This window comes from Acartia tonsa, chromosome 13 (assembly GCF_053477335.1).
Source record: "Acartia tonsa isolate MP-2025a chromosome 13, ASM5347733v1, whole genome shotgun sequence".
Taxonomy (NCBI): Eukaryota; Metazoa; Arthropoda; class Copepoda; order Calanoida; family Acartiidae; genus Acartia; species Acartia tonsa.
The window spans coordinates 11,546,212-11,572,141 of record NC_137272.1 but is presented as its reverse complement, the minus strand read 5'-3'; the positions used below and the strand labels follow the sequence as shown (position 1 = coordinate 11,572,141).

At 37.7% G+C, this 25,930-nt stretch overlaps 2 protein-coding genes across 5 annotated transcripts in view; both read right to left on the bottom strand.

Annotated features, from left to right (window-relative positions):
* Window positions 1-15,602, bottom strand: part of LOC145303810 (SET domain-containing protein SmydA-8-like) — a 40,184-nt gene extending 24,582 nt beyond the window's left edge. For 3 of the 4 annotated variants that reach the window (XM_080145436.1, XM_080145435.1, XM_080145437.1), the window contains exons 1-7: window positions 15,496-15,602; window positions 12,223-12,257; window positions 11,650-11,708; window positions 11,262-11,350; window positions 10,605-10,667; window positions 9,004-9,108; window positions 2,031-2,069 (exon numbers count right to left, since the gene is read on the bottom strand). In XM_080145436.1, the coding sequence (XP_080001562.1) occupies window positions 2,031-2,069; window positions 9,004-9,108; window positions 10,605-10,667; window positions 11,262-11,350; window positions 11,650-11,708; window positions 12,223-12,257; window positions 15,496-15,588 (483 nt within the window). In that variant the 5' untranslated portion in view covers window positions 15,589-15,602. The remainder of the gene's footprint in view (window positions 1-2,030; window positions 2,070-9,003; window positions 9,109-10,604; window positions 10,668-11,261; window positions 11,351-11,649; window positions 11,709-12,222; window positions 12,258-15,495) is intronic. The other variant, XM_080145438.1, reaches the window with a different exon arrangement.
* RpS20 (ribosomal protein S20) overlaps window positions 1-25,930 on the bottom strand; it is a 186,072-nt gene that overhangs the window by 113,026 nt on the left and 47,116 nt on the right. The window lies entirely within an intron of this gene.

Genomic DNA, 25,930 nt, shown 5'->3' with positions numbered 1-25,930 from the left:
TTAACACTAACTAAATATATATTGCTAATGTTATCAATAAGGTTTTGCACTAAATATATATTGTCAAGGTTATCTATAAGGTTTAATACTAACTAAATTTATATTGTCAAGGTTCTCTATAAGGTTTAACACTAACTAAATATATATTGTCAAGGTTATCAATAAGTTTTAAAACTAACTAAATATATATTGCCAAGGTCATCTATAAGGTTTAACACTAACTAAATATATATTGTCAAGGTTATCAATAAGGTTTAACACTAACTAAATATATATTGTCAAGGTTATTGATAAGGTTTAACACTAACTAAATATGTATTGTCAAGGTTATCCATAAGGTTTAACACTAACTAAATATGTATTGTCAAGGTTATCCATAAGATTTAACACTAACTAAATATATATTGTCAAGGTTATCTATAAGGTTTACAACTAACTAAATATATATTGTCAAGGTTATCAATAAGGTTTAACACTTACTAAATATATATTGTCAAGGTTATCTATAAGGGTAACACTAACTTAATGTTTAGTTTCAAGGTTGTCTACAAGCTTTACTAACCAACAAGGTTAACTAAATATACATTGTAAAGCTTAAAACTAAAAACTAAATCTTTTTGTGACTACTATCAAAATAAGAAGTATATCAATAAATAAACCTAATTGAGCAATGAATGGGGTATTCCTATCCAGTTTTTTGTTTAGGAATATCATTCTCATTTAAACAAAAACTCATTTTTATGCTAAAATGTGGTTTTTAATTTTCATTTATTTCTCTGAAGTTGTCATTTTTTTCCCCGAGGTAATCATGCTTTCTTTTAGTAATTAATAAAAATTCTAAAATCTTCCAAAAAAAATTTCAAATCGTCAAAAAAAAAATTCTAAAATCTTTTCGTATAAATATGACTGTATAGACATGGGAACTTCAGTTGTGCGAGGCTTGTGGTGCAGAACTGAGATTTTGTTCACCAGTTGCCATCGAGGCTTGTGGTGCAGAACTGAGATTCTGTTCACCAGTTGCCATGCTCAGGGGAAAAAAAGGACTACCTTGGGGATATAAATGATACCTCAGGGAAATAAATGATACCTCAGGGGAAAAAATGACTAACTTGGGAGAAAATAAGAATATTTACATCCACTATTTAAGGGGTCGTTTATGTGAGAATGATTATTGATATCATCATGACAAGTTTCAGCTGTCTCTCTTAAATATTAACCTCACAAAATGTATGAGACAGAGGGACTGACATACAGACAGACACTTCAAATTATAGAATAGTTACTGATATACATATAAGCCTATACAGATTGAATTGTTGTTTTGATTTCCCATTATAAAAGCTTGCCGTTGAGCTTTCCTAATCAACATATAACTCCATAACATTGAGAAAAAAAAATTCTACAAAAAATACTTTTGGCTGTCGTCATAAAGCAGCCAATAAACATAAGAAAATAAACAGTTAATTAATATTTGTGAAGCAGGTAGGAATATTTCATTAGAAGAAAAACTATTTTGCCTCAAATTTTCTCAGCTGATTAACATACAGAGGTGGATTCTTAAAAAAAATAGGGTTGCTTAGTGAGGCAAAATTATTAGTACCAAAATAGTTTTTTGTAAAAAATCCTTAAAAATCACATAAAAATCTACCAGGATAAAACAAAATCTTATGTTAATTAATAATAACCCTTTCATGATTCATAGATTTTTTATGTGATTTTGGAGGATTTTTTACGAAATAATTTTGACTCACTAAGCAAGAATCCACCTCAGTTCTGCATATGCTATTTTCTTTGTTGATAACAATTACAGGATAATGTAATAAATCAAAATGTTTTTTCTTATGATAAAATATCCATTAATTAGTGGTTGGTTTGTGATCAAATATGAAAAAATGTTTAAAATTAAAGCAAGCCGTTTTGTAAATGTTAAAAATAAGCAGTTTATGGGTAATACAAGTTGTCCCAAATATAGGTATTACAAAAATAAAAAGGGAAAAACAAAGGGCACACCAAACACCCATTACAATAACCTTAAAATAGTGGCTTGACAGGCTGTTTACATCATTCGTCTAAAGAATTAAAAAGAAACTTCTTTTTAAGACAATTTATTTTTCTTAAATTATTGTTCTCAGTAAAAGAGCCATCTAACCAAAACATTAAGAAACATGAAATAAGTATAATTCTTTAAATAAAAGGAAAAAGGGTTGAACATAAATTTGATAATGTTATAATGAAAAAATGATTTAAATAATTTTGGATCAAATTGAAAATTCGAAGAGCTAGAGACCTTTTATCAACAACTTTATATGTTGATTACAGCATTAAAAGTCTCAAAAGTTCTTCGTATTTTTGACTTAATCAAAAAATTATTAATTGATGTATCATTTGTGTATGTTTTGAAAATTCCTACAACCCCCCCCCCCAAAAAAAAAAAGCTTCATTTGACCCATGTTTTACAATGCATGAAGACACAGGTATCACGGCTGGTTTTTTATTAAATGAATAAGTTAGGGTACAATGTTTGGCACTTTCGATATAAGTAAATGATAATGAAAAACCCATAGAATACGATAATACCTTCAGAAAAATCGATAAAAATAGTTTTCATACTAAATTTTGATTTTTAAATTTTTTTTCTTAAATGTCATAGCAGAAGATGCAAAATGTCGTCTTAGTTTTTGAGGGTTTTCATATTCTCTGAAATCTAAATTATCAAAATATTTTTTTTGGTAAATGATTATATGATATATGTCAAACATTTTATCAGAAAAAAAATATTTAAAATTATAAAGTAGAAACCTGAATAATTTTTCTTGTGGAAATACTTTTCTTTAATTTTGATAAACATATGTCTGCTAGCATGAAGATGTTTGTACTGCCAATACACGTTGGGTTTTATTTAAAGAATTTCTTTAAAATGTTGTTTTTTTACCTTGTATACCAATAACGCAAATTGCTATCAGAAAACCCCCGTACCCCCCAATCGACCAAGACTTGCCTACGGCCCGATCTTTTAGGATTGCTTTGTAATTCACATTTTTGAAAGTCTTTCAACAGTATACACAGCAAATGCTCTCTTTTTTAACTAACTTTCCGAATAATATACCTAAAGCATTTGAATTAACAAAGGATATGCTAATATTTTTACCATTCAAGTTTATTTAATATTCTAACAAATAGTGCAACCCTCCAAGTTATGGCTACTTTTCATGAACATATGATCTAAAGAATAAGCTCTGACGCAATGTCATATAAGGATATTATAATATTCATTAAAAAAATTGTTATTTTTGCATATATGTTACATTTTACAGTATTTTGTGGCTCAAAAGAAAGACAATTAAAATTTATTTCATATTATATAGTTTAAATTGCATAAGATAACCTAGAAATAGTAAAAAAGTCCCTTTCTTTTTTTGTCGTAAAACAGAAATTAACAAAGATTTTTATTAAAAAACACCTTAGTGTAAAAATTAAAAATTTTAAATATGGTCACAAAAAGATTCAATTAGTTTATTAAATGTTTCATTTTCAGCAAATTACGATTAATCTCTATTACAAAGAATAAAGTGTAAAAAGATATTCTCGTTATAATTTTAAGCAACTTAAAATGCATTTTAATACCTTTTAATGATTTATTTTTTAAAACATCATTTTATAAAATGTTATTGATTTTTAAAGTTATATATTAGAATGATTTTAAATTTTGTTAACAGTTTGTTTTAAATGTAGAAAATTGGTAATTCTAAACATTCAAAAAATGATTTTATTAAATTTTCATCACTTAAATTGCATGTTTGATGAAATTTTCAACTGATAATTCAAGAAAAATCGTTTAAGTTTTATTATATTTTACTTTGAAATGTTAAAAAATATAATTATTGTCAAAAATGTGGAAGTTATACTTTCCTCAAAAAAAGACCTAAAACATGCAAATTAACACGTGTAATGAGATTTCTTTTCTTTCAGGTTTAATTTTAAGTAATTATTGATATTTTTTGTAAAAAGGATTTTATATAAAAAGTTTTAAAACTCGAGTTATGTAGTGGTTCTAAAAAAGGTTGCAAATTTATGCAATTTTCTTGCAAAAAAAATTTTCTAGGATTTTAAAAATAGCATAGGGTGTTATTAGACGTACTTACAGATACAATTGCTAAGTCATTTTGGCCAAACACTAAAATAAAGTTTTGACATCTGAGGGACCATACGTGGTATATTAAAGAAATAAAGGCACTAAGAAAGAGAGGGAATGTCTGATTGAGCCAATAAATGAATCGCATCGGAGCATACATGAAATCTCATTGGTTGGATTAAACTGAAGTTTTCTAGATTTTTTATTAGAGTTAATTAGAGCTTTTCTTTCAACTTTTACTCGAATCAAGTCCATCACATGAAGTACTGCCTTCATATTGTTGTTTCACATCTATGTTTTATCTGTGCATTAATAATTAATATGCTTCATCTATTGCAATCATTGTAAAATAATAAAAATCCCTTTATGAATTAAAGTTAATAAAGTCATATTTTTTTCTTGAGTTTCTATTAAAACAAAACAAAAAAATATCTCGGACTTCAAATGTACATGATTTATAATCTTTAATTCGTAATTCGTATCTATTATAAACATTTAAAATACATAAATTCATAGTTTGTTTCATGTTTACCTCGAAATAAATTAAATAAAAATAAAATAACAACAAATAGCAATACAACAGTACGTTCGTTACGTTTTCAACAGGACCTAGCATTGTACTGTGTATACACTGTACACATATGGGAAAGGGAAAGGGCATATTTTTTTCATTTTTTTCATATAAAGAGTCAGCTGTAAATAGTCGCATTTCTTAAGATAAAGCTTTTCTCACGTAAATTATATCGTGTTAAAATTTATTTTCTAGTATAGTGTAAAGCATATTACAAATCCTTTAATAAGTTAGCTATGAATTGTAGAATTCCTTAATATAAAGTTAGCTTTCTAGAAATTATCTACTCAAAAAATTTTAAAGTTTTTTGTCAGCTGGAGGAGTTCCTTTGTCAGATTTACGAAAAGGGGTTCACACTATAGTTCTTCTCTCCTATTTCTATTATTAAAGAATGTACATGAATAAACGTATAATTTTTATTTTATTTTATAGAATTTGTATTGGTGACATGTTTTGAATTTTTCGGTCCTTGTTGGGGAAAAGATTAGTTGATACCAGCTTCTACCAATAACGAAATTAATTTTTATTTTATTTTCATTGTCCTCTCACGTCAGATAATAGAAAATGGTTGAAAAAAGTTTTAGTTTACAATCTATTAAAAGTAAAAAATAATAAATCTATAATGGCACTATCACAACAGGAAAAAATCAAATTTGGTCAACTAAATAAAATAAAAAAAAAGGTTGTTATCTAACGTAAAAACTAATATAACAACTATGACTTTATGAGAACTCTAATAGCATTTACTCTAGTTTGCGGTGTAAGCTATTTCTTAATCAGTGAATCATTGAGGAAATCAATTACTGACGTACTTGATAAATTTATATAGTGGCTACTTTTAAGTTCATAAAAAGCAAAAAAGGTGTTTTTCCTCAACGTGCCTGTCGGGCACAGAAACACCCCACCCCTTATTTTGGAAATACATTGAAAATAAAGTGCGGTAGTCTTTTTTCATTTTGTCTAACCCCTGTGGGAGGCGCGTACCCTGCGGGGACTATACCTACAGTGCTCTAACTCTAGTGGGGTTACCTTGTATTACCTAACCTAAAATGACCTAAATTAAAACACAAACACACAAAAAGCTACACCACACTTATTTTTATTCTATTTCACTTTAGCCTCTCTTTAGAAAAGAAACAATGTTGAATTCAACACTCTCAGTCTAACTTTCAAAGTTTCTTTTCTTTGACCTACTCTGTTTTGAAGCACAGCTTTTTAAAAAAAGAAGTTCTGTTTTCGATCGTAATTTGCAGGGATCTAAAGGGATAAGACAATGGCTGGATGCACAAAATTACCACTTCTGTCGATTAAAATTAGTGGTTGAAACGTTTGAAACCGCAACTTAATGATCCAACCAATCAAAATTCACTTATGTTCCCAAAGTCGTTAAGCCAAAGAATAAGAAAAAATTAAAACTTTGGGGACTAGTGTAATAAACGCCCATTGTCCCCTCTCTCTATGGTAATTTGAAAAAAAACAGAACATACTTAGTCAATTCTACAGTATCTACGCATTTTAACTGATAAAAATCATGTCGTTAATAAGTCGACAAAAGTATGTTATAAGCATATCCTAAGACTATCGATATGTCGATATTATGACAGTGACTGCCACTATTTATTAAAGTCGACATAAACCATTGAAATTGCATTCAGAATGCCAACACATATTGATTGTTAAAGAATTTCCAGTTTCTGCGCTACTTATGAATGAAATTTCCCTTGTTAAAGAAATCTTCATCATATACTTTCTAACAACTTCCTTACTTTATTTAGGGAATGCAGGGATATAACATTGGAAGATAAATTATTATATTACAATTAGTCGCCCAGCTGCTTTATTTGACAAATTTTTCTTTTTTAACATAAAATGTGAGGTTTTTTAAAAGCGAAGCTTTTTTAAATTAGGATCGGTCCGTCCATACGTCCGTCAGGGACAGTAAGCTCTTTCTTTAATTTAAACAGGTTAGAGTTGTCCTATTGATTTCAAACTTTGTATAATGATTTCTATAAAAATGCCGTGTATTATTCTATAACAATTAGGTATGATTTAGGACGCTTAGCAACTCTTTAATTTAAAACATATTGATTTTTTTTATATTTTGACAACAAATTTTTGTTTATTACATTTGTCGTATTCATCTGATATTTTGCATACTGATTCCTATTGCCACAAGGTACAATGTATAATCAAGTCAAAAATATGTAAATATATCCTTAAACAGTAACTATCCAACATATAAGAAGTTTTTCTTACAATTTTTTTCCGACTTTTATACATTTACATATATTCTGATTATTCAGTTCTGACACTCTACAAGTGTTAATGTTCGTTTGTCCTGCTTTTTCAGAGCTTCGCTTTTATGGATGTTGTCATCCTTGTTTTAGTATTGTTTCCCCATCAGCTTGACTTTAATATACTTGATAGTAATGAAATTCAACAAGAAGATCTGGGATATAAGTTTCTAACAACTTAAACTTAAAGTTTCGGGCGCTAGAACAGACAGTATCATTTTGACCATTGATCCCCCCCCTTAGCTTATATAAAAATAAATTAAAAATAAGGGGGGGGGGGTAGTTTTTTTAAATTTTATTTATACTTTATTTCAGGTTATGTTAGGTTATATTGGATACTGCCCCCCCTCCCTCCCCCCCCCCCCCCCCCAGGATAAATGGCACGGTAAGTATATTCGTCGCAAGGGTTAGGCATAGGAAAAAACTACTCCCCATCTTATTTAATAAATAGAGAAGGAGGGGGGGGGGGGGAGAGCTCAGTCCTCAGCCAGCCACTTGTGGGAAAGCACCAAGTTTCACTTGTGTTTGTGTGAAGAGTTCAGAGGTGGATTCTTAAAAAAATTTTGCTTAGTGGGGCAAAATTGTTTTCGTGAAAAATCCTCCAAAATCACATTAAAAATCTACAAAAATTAAACAAAATCATAGAAGGGTTATTAACATAAGATTTTATATAATTTTTGTAGATTTTTTATGTGAATTTGGAGGATTTTTCACGAAAACAATTTTGCCCCACTAAGCGATTAGTTAAGCAAATTTTTTAAAGAATCCACCTCAGTTTTGTCTATATCAAGTATCACAATGGGTTTGAGATGGACAGAACAAATGAAGCTCTTTCTATATAAAAAAATGACGTCATACCAATGGAAGGCCAGTATACATTTTAATTGACACAGAGTTTGCCAGTATAACGTCATTTTTTATATAGGCACTATAAAAAACTTCAAAAACAATTTCCATCAAACTATTTTGTCTATTGTACAATACCAACCCCCTTTTTTAAAAAATAAAAAATTAAAAGTTTTTTATGCCTAACCCTTGCAAAGCCTATACATACGGTGCCCTAATTCAGGGCTTCCCAATATAACCTAAATAAATCTTGCCTAAGGTAAACCAATTATTCTAGTTGGTATATGCTTAATTATGATGAAATAAATTCAATATTTCTATTTAGTAGCGAAGCTACTCTAAAATTTTAATGTCTAAAACATTTCAGACATATCAGACAGCTGTACTTTCTGTGAATATTATCTCAATCAATTAGCTTCCAGCATATAGTTTACTTGGTCCGTTGAACTATCGGTGATGCTACAAAAGATATATCAGATTAGTATATATGAAAGGTTTTGTGAATTTCTACTTGTACCAAAACATTTCTCATTCTTTTTTTTCTCTCTCTTTTTGTATGACCACTTAAAATCTTTGACTCTACAACTAACTGTGTCCGTTTTTCCATTCGTGAATAAATTATTGCTTTGATGCCTATGGATGTCATCCTTGTTTTAAATCCTCTTGAGTGATCAATGAAGTTTAGACAAAGAAAATATAAAAACTTAAAATATAAAATTAAAGAAATTAGTAAAAATGTCAAAAAAATAAAAAAGTGTAAAAATGCAATGAAAATAAAAGGAGCTTAAAAGTTAAATAAAAAGGGCTGTTTTTACTGTAAATATATAAGTTTCATTAAAAAGATAAATTAAAATTTATTTAAATTAAGATTAAGAAATTTAGCTTGACACATAGCCAAAGTCATAATTTAAATTTGTAAATTTAAAATATCGATTTAGAATGTTTAATAGAATCGTTAAAATTAATCAGAGAACCACCTGTAGTCCCCGCCCTTCCCTCAATATTATAACCCTGTGATGCTTTCTTTTTTACTCTACCTAACCTAACCAAACCTAAATGAAACGTTACAAAGATATAGGGGATGGTGGTTAACTGGCGATTAAAGCGATTCTGCTGTATATTAATTATATGTATATTTTTTACAAAAAGAACATTTTTACCTTTTTATTTTTTAACCCTAGCATCCTATAAACGCCAACGGCTGGTAAAATTTCTTTTTTCTCTATCAACTCTTGCTCTGTTACTTTTCCAGATTTGGAAATCGCCTGAAAATAAAATAAATCATGCAAATTAGTGCTTTCCTCTAAAGGGTCTATCGAGCAATAAAGCCACCATCCCAATTTGCCTGCGGTGTCCTATATAACCTAACCTGACCTGACTTATCCATAGCTACTAAACAAACGAGATAAAGATAGCCCCTTCTCCTTATTCTATTTTTTTTCATACAAGGCGGTGGGTTTTTGTGCTCGACTAGGCCCTTGTGGGAAACAGCCTATGGACTAAATCGAATATAAGAAAATAATCGTTTAAACAGCGCCCACGGTCAGAGTGCTGGTGGCATACAGGGATATGAAAGGATAAGACAATGGCCGATAAATCAATGTACATTCCTCAATGATGATGCACAAAATTACCCCTTGTGTAGAATAAGATAGGTGATTGAAACGTTTGAACAAACAACTTAATAAAATAGCTAATAAAAATTGTCTAAATTCACAAAACAAAAACGTTATTATGAAACCTTGGGGACTAGTGTAATAAACAGCTAATTGTCCCCAATTTTTCTGGGTGGCATAGCTTTATCATATATCTTTCATGGCATGACCGATAGACTGACGAAACAAGAAAGTTGTATACTGAATGTTCTTTGAAAAGAGATTTCTTTCCAAAAAAAGTCAGAAGTCTATCTTAAATAGTAGCCGAGAAAATCACATTTTAGGCAGACAGACTGCGAAGAAGAGAAAAGGTGAATTAAACAGTATTTTTGCTACTAAAAATATTTGTATATATAAAACAAACTGACTGCCCATTAATGCAAATATTTCGATTGAGTAATAAAAAGACAAAATATTTCTAGATTCATCATCAACACATTTTAATTGGAGAAAATAAATATATTAATTGTAAATTATTTACAAAGCCTTCTCTATACCTCTAAAAAGCTCTTCTTAATTCATAGTTTAGTCTAAAGGCCAGATTATTATGATCAGAGCTAATTTAAAACCTATTTTTATTTGCAGACAACTTTGTTATAGAAATATATATTTAGGTGCGAAAAAAAAGCAAAATAATAATAGCTTAAGCAATGAAAATAAATCTAAATTAACTCTATTAAAACAAAACACATTCTTTGAAAATTAAATTTCAGAGTAGAGATGTGCATTTCTTGACACTTTAAAAAAAAGGTTTTTTTTTTACAAATTTTTATTTTTATCTAGTTAAATTTAGGCTATTTGGAGAGAAAAAAATTGTTAATCTAATCCTTGTACATTTACAAAAAAAACATGATATTTTTTTATGAAAATAAATAATACTTTTAGACAAAGGTAATGCAATACAATGGTTGACACAATTCAATCAATGAAAATAAGCATTATTATATTCGTATTATACCAAAAATTAGAAAAATTCAGTTTATATTTAAACACTTTGATAAAGTCATAAAGGAAGGAATGATGGATAATAAAAACTTCTCATGGAAGTTTAATTCCTTTTTTAGAAGCAGGTATATTACTAGGGAAAAAAAAGGGTTGTAAATCACCTGACATTCCATCTTATGTTGCACAGGTTTACAGCAAAGAGGTAGTCCACAATCTTTACATCTCTGAAACAGAAAAAAATATATTAAGTTAAATGTTTGAATAAATGTAAAAAAAACCTCATTAAAGTTTGGTTACTACTTTACTTTCCTTTTAATGTCCCCTTGCTCCTTGATAATCTAAAGTGAAGCTACTCTAGAACAATGTAACCTGTCTCAAATTTTACCAATAGATTTAAAACTCTAGATGGGTTGTCTTGGGGTTTACTTTAAAATCCAGTTAAACTACAAGACTGAAGAGGGTGCAATGTCAACAGAGATATATTTCAATAAATAACTAGAAGTATCAAAGACTTTTTCACTCAGTGAATTTATCATTTATTATAAGAAATTCTACTATTTACAGCTAACTACTATATGGATATTTTATGAAATTTGGTAATTAACTATACTCGCATACCAAAATTTGTACCCGTTTAAACCAATAATATTACTGGATTTTTACTTCTTTTTATTCTTATTGATCCGATTACCGAGTAGGGATCTAAATTTACAATATTTACTACTAGCGGCTATGATTCTATAGGCCTCTAGGTGCACTTGAGTGAGGTATACAGACAGACTCACGGACAACCTGTTACTTTTATATAAAGAATTTACCTTATTTGTAGGTTTCCAACACTCGAGGCACACAAGTTCAGTTTCTAGCTTTGGGATAAAAGTCTCACATCTGTCCATTAATACAGTTTCTGAAATCATATAGAAAATCATCCAAATATGAAATAGGTCTTTTGTGGCCGTTGTGTCTTTTTCTGAGGGTTACAAAAATGTTAGTTCGCTCTTTCACCCTTATATAAATCTACCAAAATGACCCCCCCCCCCTCAAAAAAAAGCTTAGATATTTTTGAACGAAAGCCAAAAACTAAAAATATTAGTTTTTAAATTTTTTTCTCGTAAGGTATTTTAAAAATGTTTAGCACTCTAACCCCAAGTGATTAAGGTCTATAAAAGGATCCAGTGGGTTAATAATGAATAAAAAAAACTTTACCTAATGGTTTGATGTCTCTTGTAGCGATTAAAATTCTTCCTAATGGTCCATTTCTCATTCTATAAAACAAAATGATCAAATATTGTGTAAAGGATTAATTATATGTACCAGGGAGTGAGGGGACATTGGGCTGTTTATTACACTAGTCACCAAAATCTTATAACGTTTTCTTATTCGTTAGCTCAACAACCTTTGGGACTTTTATTGAATTTTGATTGGTTCATTTAGTTGAGTGTCCAAACATTTAAACGTTATAAATCTTACTTGGTTTCGTGATTTTTTTAGTTTAATGTTTTTAAAGGAACTGCTCTATAGTTAACTTAGAATCTAACCATAATTTTGATTATTTCAAAATAAGGGAAGGTAATTATTGACCTTACCCCTTGTGTATGTTAAATTTCTGTATTTTTTATTCCAGCAACAAGCATAATAAATATATAAAATTTTAGCTGATTTTGGGGGCTTTTTTCGAATTAATTCAGTTGCATGGTGACAACCGCCAAATCAGTAGTAGCCAAGATTATAATGTATACAACTGAAGCGTGGCCAGAGAAAATGAACTAATAAAACTACCTGAATGGCCAACATTGTGTTTTTCCTCTGTGCAGCTGAAATTAAAAAGAATAAATCAGCAATTTATAAAACTTTATATAAAAATATATATCTGTCTGGCAAAGGATCTCGTTAACCACTAAACCGAGATGGAGGATTATGGATTAAAAGTGGAGGTTCTGATAAGTCCCTGAAAGATTTTCCTTGTTTTTTTAGTGGAGGGTGGGGGGGGGGGGTTGATCTCTACATTTCCAGGAGAAATCGCCCCTAGAAAAGATCAACCATACGAAATATTCTTTAAAAAATTAAAAATGTGTTAATTATTTGAAAACTTTCAGAGATCATTTGTTTGGTAATTATAACCATAGTAATTCATATCATTGAATTTTGAGTGACGTACAGTTGGATAGAAAAAAATTCCGCCAAGCACTATTTTGCAAAGCTCGGCAGCAGCACATAATCCTCAAATTTAAACCCGCTCGTATGTAAAATTATAATTCTAAAAAGTTACATTGTTTGTTTAGGAAAAGGTTCAGACATCAAGCTGAACTTTAACGTTATAATATATTAAACAAGGCTGACGAGCGGCTGCCTAACCATGATTTATAGAGTAGCTGCATTACTGAAAAGTAAGATATGTAAAGTGATTACTTGATGGATGGAGTAGAAAAGAATAAAAAACATGGATGACAACATCCATAAAAGCAAAGTCCTAAAATTAGACCTTATTACAACGAACATAAACACATAAGAACATAGATTCTTCGCTTATGATATTGTACCTTATTGTTCTAGGAAGCAATATTCTAAATATCAGATTTCACACGGATGTCACACAAAAAGAATTTACGAAAAAGTTAAAAATCTGCATTTCTTAAATCCACGTAGGGACTTTCAATTGCAATTCTTCGCTTTTCATATCAGTCCTAATTGTTAAAGGATTCCTCATGCAGGATTCACAATTCTAATTTGCACTCACAGTCTCCCGCCTCTGATAGACGTACAGACAGACCCTATATGTAAAAAAAGCTTCGCTGTTAAAAAGTTTTGTATCTATCTGCAAGATCAGCTGAAGAAAAAGTTTCAGATAAAAAAGTTTCCTCTTTGTTATTCTTTGTCCATACATAGGTGTACAGGGTGTTTAAAACAGTTAAGAACAAGGACAACAACATCAATAAACACAAAGTATAGCAAAGTAAAACAAACAACAGATCTGTAATACATATGTATTTACAGATAATTATTTCCCTCCCTTTTTCAATGACCATTTTCATCTGCAAATTAAATTTTTTTCTGCTACTTAGATGTGTTAGATTTCCGACACCATTGGTTGATTTTCAAAGATCCAATTGAGAATCGGTCCAAGGTCATTGGGATGGGGAGATACAGTTATTTAATCCCTTCCCCCTCTAGTATTTTACTCCAATCCATCCCATAAATTTTTAAATGGAGGATTTAGACATACTTACACTTTAAGACAGACAAAACCCAAATTGTTTTAATTATAGAGATGATTCGCTTAGAACGTTATGCCCTATGATTCTAGAAATACATATTACATAAATCAAGGATAATTTTATTTTAAAAAATATTGCGTTTAAAGAAGCTTGAAACGTAATTTTTTTAAACGAACATACGGGCTTTCTGGTGATGATTATAGATTATTTACACATTGTAAACGTTACAGGAATCATCATGCAAAGTAGAAAAATAATAGTCAACAATTCTGACATGCTGAATTTCACGATATGAAAAGACAGACGGACCAACCCAAAACGTAGAACAGCTTCACTTTATCAAGTATGACAACACTCATAAGTAGCAAAGAGGTTTTGATTTAAAACACCGTTTAAGCTATCAAAATTCACAGATAATCATCATTTTATAGACAGACACCCTGTATATGTATAAGCAATAAATTGTACCTACCCGACAACTCTTGTCAATAATGTATCTCTATCAGAATATGATATTAAATTCAGGAGAAAATTTGTATAGAAATTTTAATTTTTTTCTGACCAATAACAAGGTCGGATAGTTCTTACATTTTGCCCCTTTCGATCCATTAAAGGCATTGTTTAACTATATAGTTTTATTTTATGTACATTTATCAATTAGCTGTTTAGTAGTTATGATACCCTATAATAAAAAAAATGTTTGTATGTTTTAAGAGGGAACTTGTAATTTTCAGTTAAACTTTTTTTTCATTGTGAAAACACTACAGTGAGAAAATGCGCGTAAAATTGGACTTTAAATGGATTAAAAAGGTTAAAAAAATCACCCAGTCCTTAGTTTTATGACCAAATGAAGGGGACTGGAAGTTTTTATCAAAATCTGAGACCTCATGCAGAAAAATGCTTTTTTTCGTAAATAATTAGCAATTATGTTATTTAAGTATTTCTTCTAGACAGGTTAGACATGTTGAAAAATGAATATACAAATAAGGGGGGGGGGGGAGGGCGTTGAGAGTTAAGCACTTAAAAAACTATACCTTGAAATGGATAGGTTTACATACAGCTATGTGACAATGGTCGCACCTGTCCTTGGTTTATATAGTTGTATATCCATTTTTGAGTTTTTAGTTCTTCGCTACTTATAGATGTTATCATCCTTGTTTAAAAAACTGGTACTTGCTTACATGTGGTAGACTGGAGCACCGAAACCCCCCCCCCCCCGCTTAGTTTTGACAAAAATCAAAAATAAGGGGGGGGGGGGGTAGTTTTTTAATGTCTGGAAAACGGCAAGGAGAAAAAAATGAAAACACTTCTGATATATTCTCCTTAAGACTACCTGTTCAGGGATACATCAATTACTAAAATCAGTCAATAAATAAGGAAATTATGCTCCAAAACATGAATATCCCTGTTATAAGGTTTCCCCCCTGGTATACTGGATTTACTTGATTTACCTCACTCAACTTTCTGGCGTGTTGTACAGTGAAAAAACTACCCCCCCCTTATTTTTGATTTTCTTCAAAATTAAGGGGGGGGGGGGGGTTAAGTCTTTGCCTTGCCTTGCTTTTTTCCTCCTTGCCGTTTTCCAGATATTAAAAAACTACCCCCCCCTTATTTTTGATTTTTGTCAAAACTAAGTGGGGGGGGGGGGGGGTTTCGGTGCTCCGGTCTTCACATGTAAGCAAGCACCAAAAAACTATACCTTAAAATGGATAGGTTTACATACAGCTATGTGGCAATTGTCGTACCTGTCCTTGGTTTATATAGTTGTATATCCATTTTTGAGTTTTTAGTTCTTCGCTAATTATTGATGTTATCATACTTGTTTAAAAAACTATACCTTGAAATGGATAGGTTTACATACAGCTATGTGACAATGGTCGCACCTGTCCTTGGTTTCCTCGGCACAGAATACACAGATACTTTCATCCATGGCATTGGTTAAGGTTATCTGAAATAAAAAAAAATCGAAATATAGAAAATCACTCAAAAATCAGTCATGTGACGTCATAAAAATGATGGAGATGAGAGGAAAAGTGGGAAAGAAAACCCCTAAATAAAATATGGATAATTGTGGTAATACGACAACCAGACGGACAGGCAGTTTACAGAGTTGCTACGCTGTGACTTATGATAACAAACCCACTGCACTAATCTTATTATATCACCATCTATCTCATGACCGATGTTGACCCCGCTATCTAGCGGTCCAACTGGCCTGCCTAAATGTGGGGAGGGGGACTCAAACATGCAACTATCACGCGTCCCTCACGCGCTTATATAACCGGGAGGCGCTGCCTCCCCTTTTACCACCGCTGCCCCCACAGCCTGTCTACCGCCGGGAGCTAAGCCCTAGCGTCCCACACCCCCTTCAAACCTAACCATTGTTATAATCTGTTGTATATATATAGTAAACATTGCTTGTAAATATTATTCAGTTAAATATATAATTTCTGTATGACTAAATCCTGCTAGTTTATTTTGGTAGAATAATTCAAGGCTAGGGCTCGTTGAACTCGAACTCGTTACCCCGTGGGCCGAGAACGCTCGGCTTACCAGAACTTGGTGTCAGCTGTGAGATCGAGCCTTACAGAAACTAGCCTATTCTACCTCTGATTGGACCCTTTGGCAAGTAAGGGGACAATCAGCCGCCAACTGAGAAGCCAACTGACCCGCGAGACGGCCTTTTTAGGTCGAATTTCCATCATTTTGAACGCAATATGTGGGCCTCTGGCCTACGGCAAGCAGATTTAGCCTGCTAAAAGCGCCAGTTAAGACGCTTTTTCCGTACCGTGTAGGAGTAGCGCTAGGTGCGCAGCCACGGTAAGCGGATAATTTAGCTCAGACGGCTACAGAACTGAGTCTAAATTGGCCAGTGTAGCTGGGACAAGCCCCAGGACACCCAGGCCAAACCTACGAGACAGACAGCTGGGTGCTGGTCTCCTTGAGAAGGCAATGTGTGGCTGCGAAGCTTCAGCACACAAGTAAGCCCTACCACTGCGACGGATAGCAGATTTTGAGCCACAGGCACGGCAGGACGGGACATTCCCTGCCGCTGCCCTCCAGGATTCGAACCCGAGGCGCTGTAGGACGGGCCATTCCCTGCCGCCATTTTCGGGATTCGAACCAGCGGCGCTGTAGGACGGGTCATTCCCTACCGCCGTCACCCCTCTGAACCTTGCAGGACGGACATTCCCTGCTGCCAGTGCTTCCAGAATCACACCTAGAGCTCCTAGTGATAACAACACATAAGTGTGTATAAATGTCAACCAAGTGATAAAAATAAATATAAAATTGTTGACCCAGTGATAATTAATAAGCTCTAGTGATTCGAAGCTACAGTCTAAGCCACCATGGTAAGCGATACCACCATAGCTGCGGTTCGGCCACCACCGAAGTTTCTGCCAACCCCAGCCGAACGGGAGGCCCCCTTGTCTCAAGGGCAGGACCTCCACTTCCCCTGCCATATCAGGGTGAGGTTTCCTACTCCTGACCCTGCCCAGCATGTACAGGTTGATGCCATGATCGATTCTGGCAACCGTGTACCAGGGTCTGCTGTAATTTCTGAACACCTCATGCACGCAATGGGCGTGCAACGCATGTTGATTCCGGACAACACCCAAATCCTGACTGCTAACGAGGAAGGCCAACCCCTCCAGGTAATAGGAAAATTGAAAGAATTATATATGGCAGTCTCACACACTCTTATACTCCATCTTTACCACGTGACTGTGGTCCGGAACCTCTCACACCCTCTGAACTTAGGAGGGTATTTTCTCAAGGAGTTCGGAACTAGGCTCTGTTTCGACATGCAACCACCTTGCTTGTGGGTGCGTGGGGAGTTTATCCCACTCCGTGGCGTCCCCATTGACCGGGAGACAGCCGAGAGAGAGTTGAGTTATGAGGGGCCTCTGCCAGGCCCGCTGCCAGAGCAGCCGCGTGTGGTCGAGAAAGGCACGCACTGGGTGGATGCTGCGCTCAACGCCCATAGGGGGACCAACCTACTAGCCATGGGGTTGCCCCCAGTGCCCAAGGTGCCGCGGGAGAACCTGCCAACAACGTTCCCTGAGATTGCCAGCCCTCCAGAACCAATCTTCTCCGCCGACACCTTTATCAACGGCCAGCCGTGTCCACCTGGCCCCCTCTACCTGGGACCTCCAGCCAATCCACCAGCCAAGCCCGAGTCCAGACCCGTCAAGTCGCGGTCTGATGTACCCGGAGCCACACTCAACTCCCAGGAATCAGCCTCTCCCGGCGCCGTGCCCGTCAAGTCGTGGCCGGCTGCCTCCGGAACCATGCATGGCTCCGCTGCCTCGGCCTCTCCCAGCGCCGAGCCCGTCAAGTCGCGGCCGGACGCCCACGGAGCCCAGGCTGGACCCAGCACTTTGGCCTCTCCCAGCGCCGAGCCCGTCAAATCGTGGCCGGACGCCCTCGGAGCCACACCTGGCTCCGACACGTCAGCCCCTCCCGAGGCCGAGCCCGTCAAGTCGCGGCCGGTGGGTCCCGGAGCCGAAGCTGGCCCCACCCCAGCTACGTATAGGCTAAGCGCTGTCACTCCAACTGACGGCCAGCCACCCCAACTGCGCACGGCCAAGCGAGTGGTCTTGCCTGGCCGCGGGGTCATGGCGGTCCCTGTTGAGCTAGTAGGCCACCGCACCAAGGATGCCATCCAACTAGCTGCCCCAGAACAGAGGTTTGGGGAGGATCTTGTCATCCCAGAAGGCCTGTATGCCCACAGGCCTGGATCCGCCACAGTGTTTCGAGTACTGGTGGTGAATGAAGGGGAGACGCCCCTCCTGCTGGACGCTGGCCTCCCAGTGGCAGGGGAGCTGGTCAAGCCTGACATTTTAGAGGTTTCTGATCAGCCTCCCCCGAGTCTCCACTCGTTCCAAGAGCCTGCTGAGCCCCCAGACATGCAAGAGTTGTGGGAGGCCCTTGAGATGGAAGACAACGAGTTCCTGCGCAAGGACCCCTTGCTCAAGAAGGAGGTCTGGACCATGCTATCAGAGTACAGGGACGTCTTCTCCAACTCTACCCCCGGCTGCACCGATATAGTCGAGCTGCAGCTGCGCCTCAAGCCAGGGACCCAGCCGATCCGCCAGAGATTTAGGGATCTGAACCCGCGGCAGGAGGCTGAACTGGAGAAACAATTGGACACCTGGCTACAGGAGGGAGTCATAGAGCCGTCAGACTCCGCCTGGAGCAGCCCCCTGGTGCCCATCAAGAAGAAGGACGGGAGCACCCGCTGGGCCGTCGACTACAGAGCCCTCAACAAGTGCCTGGAGCTGGACAGCTACCCTCTGCCCAGGATCCAGCAGCTGGTAGAACGAGCTGGAGGGCACCGCGTCTACAGTGCCCTGGACGCGGTGGCCGCATACTACACCATCCGTGTGTCTGAGGACAGCCGGCCCTGCACCGCCTTCACCACCCCCAGAGGCTTGTATCAATGGAAAAGGATGCCCTTTGGCCTGGCTACGGCACCATCCGTCTATTCTAGATTTATTGCAGGGGTCCTAAACCCATTAGGCACAGCCAACCTCCAGTCATACCTTGACGACGTCCTGACCTTCCACCAGGATACCTGGGCCCACCTGGCTAGGCTCCGAGAGGTCTTGGAAGCCCACCGCAGGGGAGGAATCCGCCTCAAGCCAGCCAAGACTAAGCTGTTCCGAGCCAAGGTGGATTATCTGGGCCACACCCTCAGCCGTGAGGGGATAGCCATGCAAGAGGATTATATTGACCGCATCCTGGACTGGCCGGCCCCCAGCACCCCCAAAGACTTGCTGGCGCTTCTGGGGTTCTTTGGATACTACCGCCTGTTCATCCCAGAGTATGCCGACCTCACCTACGAGATGAATTGGCAGAAGACGGCCAAGACCCTAACCTGGACACCTGAGATGGAAGCCCAGCTGCTGCAGCTCAAGGACAAGTTCCGTCAAGCCCCCATCCGAGCGCCGCCCAGGTTTGACTTGCCAGCGGTATTCCAGCTCACCACAGATTTCAGCAGCCGCGCCATCTCTGCCATTCTGAGTCAATGCCAGGACGGCAAGGAGAGGCTGATTGCCGCCGTGGGGCGCAAGACAACCGACCCCGAGACTCGCTACCCGTCCTGGAAGGGAGAGATGGCCGCCATTATGTATGGAATCCGGAAATTCCACGGCATCTTGTCCTACCGCAGCTTCCAGATCAACACTGATTCCTCAGCCTTGCTGCAGATGAAGTCACTGAACACATCCACAGGAATGGTGGCCCGCTGGCAAGAGGAGCTAGCGGCCCTAGACTTTACTGTCTGCCACCGTCCTGGCACCCAGAACACCAACGCTGACACCCTCAGCCGCCGGGAGGACGCCAACATGCCAACGGCCAGCGCCGAAGAATTAGCAGAGCAGGCTGAGTATCTCCATAACCTTTGCCAACTAGGGGAGTCCGCAGCCAGCCGGCCCCCTGCCGCCCGACTGGACCCAGCTAGAGTACTAGAAGCCCAGACACAAGACCCCCTCCTGCTCCGTGTCCGCCAGTGGGTGGCTGATGGCAGAGCCCCAACCAAGGCTGAGCTGCGCGGCAAGGACCGAGACGAGCAGCAGTACGCCAGCCGCTTCTCAGCCCTGGGACTTGACGAGCATGGCTGCCTCACCACCACTGACCAGACCCTGACAGGGGAGCGGACAAGATACCTGCTGCCTTCGGCCCTCCAGCAGGACGCGTTCTTTCTAGCCCATGGGACCCCCATGGCCGGACACTTTGGGATGGACGCGACCATCGCCCGTGTGGCCATGCACTTCTGGTGGCCCAACCTGGCCCGTGACGTCCGCCTGATGGTTCAGACTTGTCCTGAATGTGTCCAGAAGGTTACCAAGGAAAGGTTGAAGCAAGGGATACATGTGCCCTCCCGCCAGGGGTATCCACAGCAAGTCCTGTTCATCGACCTGGTGGGGCCGCTGCCAGAGACCCCAGATGGGAACCGCTACATCCTCACCTGCCAAGATGGATTCAGCCGGTTTGTCAGCCTCTACGCCATCCCCAACAAGCGCACCCTCACGGTGGCTGAAGCCCTGCTGCACCGCCACCTGGCCACGTTTGGATGCCCCCTGAAGATCCACTCTGATAATGGGATGGAGTTCACCGGCCAGGTATTCCAGGAACTAGCCTCCAGGCTTGAGATTGGCCTGACACATCCACCACCCTACAACCCACAGTCCAACCGAGTGGAAAGGTTCCGTCGGACGCTCAATACCGGCATGCGTCTGTTCTTAGACAGAGACGACAACAACTGGGAGCCCCACTTGCCTGCCATTGCCTTCGCTTACAACACCAAGGCCTGCAGATCTACCGGCGTGACCCCGTTCCTAGCCTACTTTGGGAGAGAGGCCAAGCTTCCGGTGGACATGGTGCTCCGGCTGCCAGAAACAGAATATGCCTCGGTTCCAGCCAACGTCCAAGCCCTCCTGCAACGTTACTATGCGGTGTATGATGCCATCCAGCAGAAGGAGGAGGGAGCCATCCGGAGGAGCGCGGCAGCTTACGAAGGCACGGCCAAGTATGAGGTTGGAGATTTGGTCTGGTACCTGGCCCCCCGCCTGGTGCCAGGGAAGGCAGCCAAGATCACCAAAAGATGGACTGGTCCCTGGAAGGTCGTGAGGAAAGCTACAGAAGTCCATTATGTCATCAAACCTGCCTCTCCAATCGCCAGGATCTCAGAGGTTACCGCGCATGTAGGCCGACTGCGCAAATACACTGGAGATGTGACTGCCCACCAGATTCCAGCAGACATCCAAGTTGATGTGGACGGCGACGAGGATGCCACCGAGCTGCCGGTTGGAGCGGCGGCGCCCGCAGCTGGCGACCCAGGACAGTTCCCAGTGCACCAGCCGGCCGCAGCCGCCCCACAGCCCAGCGGCCAAGATCGTGACCCAGTAGAAGAGGACCTGCAGGAGCAACCCAACGAACCACCGCCGCCGCCGCCAGTTCCAGAGCCACCCAGAGATGCCATCTGGAATCCTGACACAGACATGGAGCACCTGCCAGCCAGCAGCGAGCCTGTAGGAGGAGAAGCAGCTGTTGCAATGGAAGAGGCCGCCCCAGAGGACGAAGCTGAAGCCATGTGCCCCCTGTTGATGACAGCCATCCCTATCTGTGTGGGGGCTAGGAGGCCAAGCAACCTGAACCAAGCAGGCGCCCCCATGGAATTTTATGCGCCCTCACCCATCGTCATTCCCCCCTTGGGAACCACCAGAGTTAGCCTAGGCCTCCGTGTCCAGCTACCCGCTGAGGCAGAGCTAATCCTGCAGACAAGGCAAAATTTCCAGCGCCAGGGCCTGGCCGTCGCCAACCCCCGTCTAGAAGCCAACCAGGAGCTGACAATGCTGATATCCAACCACAGCCAGACCGAGCAACGAGTGTCCCGTGGAGCCTGTGTAGCCAGAGCTGTCCTCCATCGAGCTGTGCCCCAGGAAGAGCCTGTCCTGCGCAGACATAGGTTGTCGTATCCCCAGGTTCAAGGCCTGGTGGCTCGAGAGCCACGCAACCCTTGAAGGGGAGGTTGTGGTAATACGACAACCAGACGGACAGGCAGTTTACAGAGTTGCTACGCTGTGACTTATGATAACAAACCCACTGCACTAATCTTATTATATCACCATCTATCTCATGACCGATGTTGACCCCGCTATCTAGCGGTCCAACTGGCCTGCCTAAATGTGGGGAGGGGGACTCAAACATGCAACTATCACGCGTCCCTCACGCGCTTATATAACCGGGAGGCGCTGCCTCCCCTTTTACCACCGCTGCCCCCACAGCCTGTCTACCGCCGGGAGCTAAGCCCTAGCGTCCCACACCCCCTTCAAACCTAACCATTGTTATAATCTGTTGTATATATATAGTAAACATTGCTTGTAAATATTATTCAGTTAAATATATAATTTCTGTATGACTAAATCCTGCTAGTTTATTTTGGTAGAATAATTCAAGGCTAGGGCTCGTTGAACTCGAACTCGTTACCCCGTGGGCCGAGAACGCTCGGCTTACCAGATAATCACTAATTTTTATGACGTCACATGTCTGATTTTTGAGTGAATTTCTCCATTTACAAAAAAAAATCGATATTTAAATACTTATTGCTTATTTATGCAAATTTATAGTCATTTTTATCAATTGTTTTGCTAAGGTCATGCAAATTTCGCATTCAATAAATAATGTATAGGGTGTTTTTAGGAGAAACTATATAAGAGCAAACTTGCAAAAATATTAAATTAAAAATATTTCATAATATTAATATTGTTAGAATCTCCTTGGGGATGAAATTTGAACTTGAAATTTTTAAACTTAATTTCCTCAAAAAATTTATTTTGTTGGATTTCCAGATTGCCAGAAATGAAATATACACATCTGGTTTAGATAGACGGCATTATTCTAATCAAGAATGGATAGTTCAAACTTAATTTTTTAAGCAATTAATTGTGCATTTGAAAAATATAGGTACACTTTTATACTAATTCACAACAAAACTGAAATCAGTTTAATTCTTTTAATTCAGGCGACTGATAAATATTTGTATCAAGGTAACTTGTGACAAATAGAATTTATCTCTTGTTCTCGTAGGAAATTGTGGAAAACTCAAATTTGCATGTGAGTATGTGTTTGTGTGGGCGTGTTTGTGTTTGTGTGTGTGAAGGGATGTTAGGAAAGCGTTTAGACAATAGAAATAGGAACATATAGAGTAATAATGCTTATATCTATAGGCGTAGGGGGGGGGGGGGAGGGGAGGTGGTAAGAGTGGTCTTTCTCCTTTAAATAACTTCTGAAAAAAGAATGTCTTCCCCCCCCCCCCCTCCAAAATAATCTATTGGGAGGGGGAGAATTCTAGAGACATAATTGCCCCATTATTAAAGTAAGCTTTGGTTTACTCTAATGCTTTAAAATGTTTTTAAGTGTTACTCTAATACCTTTAACTTTAATAACTATTGCAATTCTATTCTAAACAATACTCTCTACTCTATATACTTTGTGTGTGTGTGCGCGCGCGTATGCTTTGACCGCTTGCGGCTAGCGAGTTCAAAAAATTTGTTGCAAAATCACAGAACCTTAGAATGATGTATAACATTCTACAGAGCTGTAATTACAATACATTTATAACTTTAGGAATATAAGCTTTCTTTTTCTCTTTCTTTTAAAGGCACGTTTGCACGCAACATTATTCATAGCGAAGCTACTCTCCATTAAACGTGCGTTTGTACGTCCGACAGTTACTCAAAGACGTACTAATTACAAAGAGGAAGGGAACAATTGACTATTATTTAATAAAAGTTTTCTTATTCATTGGTTAAAACACATTGGATACTTTTCGGTTGGTTCATTAACTTTTCAACCAATAATCATATACTTGTTATAAGGGTATTTTATTTATCATTCTTGGGTTTCAAAACATTATAAAGATATTCTATGAAACCAAATTTGAACATACATTTTCTTGTTTTATTACTATAATATTAGATAAAACTTACCTAACAAATCCTCCTTTATTTCATCCTCCCTTTTCTAATCTTTACTATAATTCAGGGATCTTAGGGGATAAGACAATAGACGATAAACTGTTGTGCATCCCCATTTACTATGAAAAACTTAACCCACCATTATTGATATATATGCTAGTATATATCTATTAATGAAGATTTAATAATATTACTTAAAGTTTTTTTTAAAAAATATACCCCTACCTTCCCGTTGTAAAAATATCAAATGACGTTGATCTCTGAATGTTCTATTTGTTTCTGGTCTATAAACTTTTGGTCTAATATTTACTACTAAAGGAAAGAAATGGGGCGTTTCTATCGCTGTACTTTTCCATGACCCTCTAACAATAGATGTATTACCCTAGATAGTCAATTAGTCACAATAAACCGTCCAACTTTAAAGGAGTTTCTTACAGACAAAGATTTTTCTAGATTTGATCTACCAAAATAATCCTTATACTAAGTAATGCAACTATTTAAAGCTAACTTGTTATATTGAATAAATGTAGAAAATAGGCTTTTTGTATCAAAATGATAAGGGTAAAACACAAGAAGGGGAAGGGTTAAATAACTGTATGTCCCCATCCCAAGGACCTTAGCCAACTCTCAATTAGGTCTTTGAAAATTACTTAATAGTTTCGGAAAAATTAACACAGCCAAGTAGAAGAAAACAATTTGCTAGCAGACGAAAAGGTCCTTGGAAAAGGGGTAGATAATTATCTGTTGCAAAATGTGTGCACTTTCTAACCAATTTTAGTCGAAGTGTTTCTACCCTGTTTTCCAATTGGTCTAATTAAGGTATTGGACATCTAGACTTTTTATATTTATTTCTCACCTAAACAAAGACATTAGACAATTATGCAATTATTTAAGAAATTGTTACAAATTAAAGAAAAAAACGTTGCTTTCATACAAAGTGCATGTTTATCACTGATAATTGTCAGAAAAACAGCCTAATTCACCCCAAGACATCTCCCCAAAAAATTTAAACCCATTTGGATTAGCAATTTCGGATATCTTTAGCTGTAGACAAATTGAAACAAGGATGACAACATCTGTAAAAGCGAAGCACTGAAACGGTAGGACCAACGGACGTTAACACTTGTATAGTTTCAGAACTGAATAATCCTAATATAAATGTATAAGAGTCAAAGCAAAATTGTGAGTAAATTTATTAAAAAACTGCTTGATACAGGATAATGTTTAGGGACATACTTACATTTTTAGGACTTGATTATAGAGTTGCTTCGTTTATTAAATTATACTTTGTTGTCCCAGGAATCAATATACCAAAAATCAGATCAATCGGACAATTAGATCACATAAAAATTTGATGTTAAAAAAGTAAAAAAATCATCATGTTTAAAATGGACGTACGGACATTTTGGTAATGATTATAGAGTTGCTACGCTTTCTAAATCGTACCTAACTGCTAAAGGAATCATCATGCTAAATTTGAAATCGATAGGACAATTCTAACATGCCTAAATTGATGAAAAAAGCTATCCGTTACGGACGGACGGACCGACCCCAATTATAGAAAAGATTCGCTTTTAAAAACAAACCAAACTACTTTGCATCTTAGGATATCATGATAAGAGCTTCTCTAAAATTGAAGAATCAATTGGACTAATAGTTAGAGATATTTTAATGGACAAACAAATAGACCTTACTATTTTATAATACTAGCGGCTACGCCCCTAGAGGCCTCTAGGGGGCACCTGCGGAGGGGGGAGTCAAAAAAAAAAAAAATTTGGCCCCCCCTAA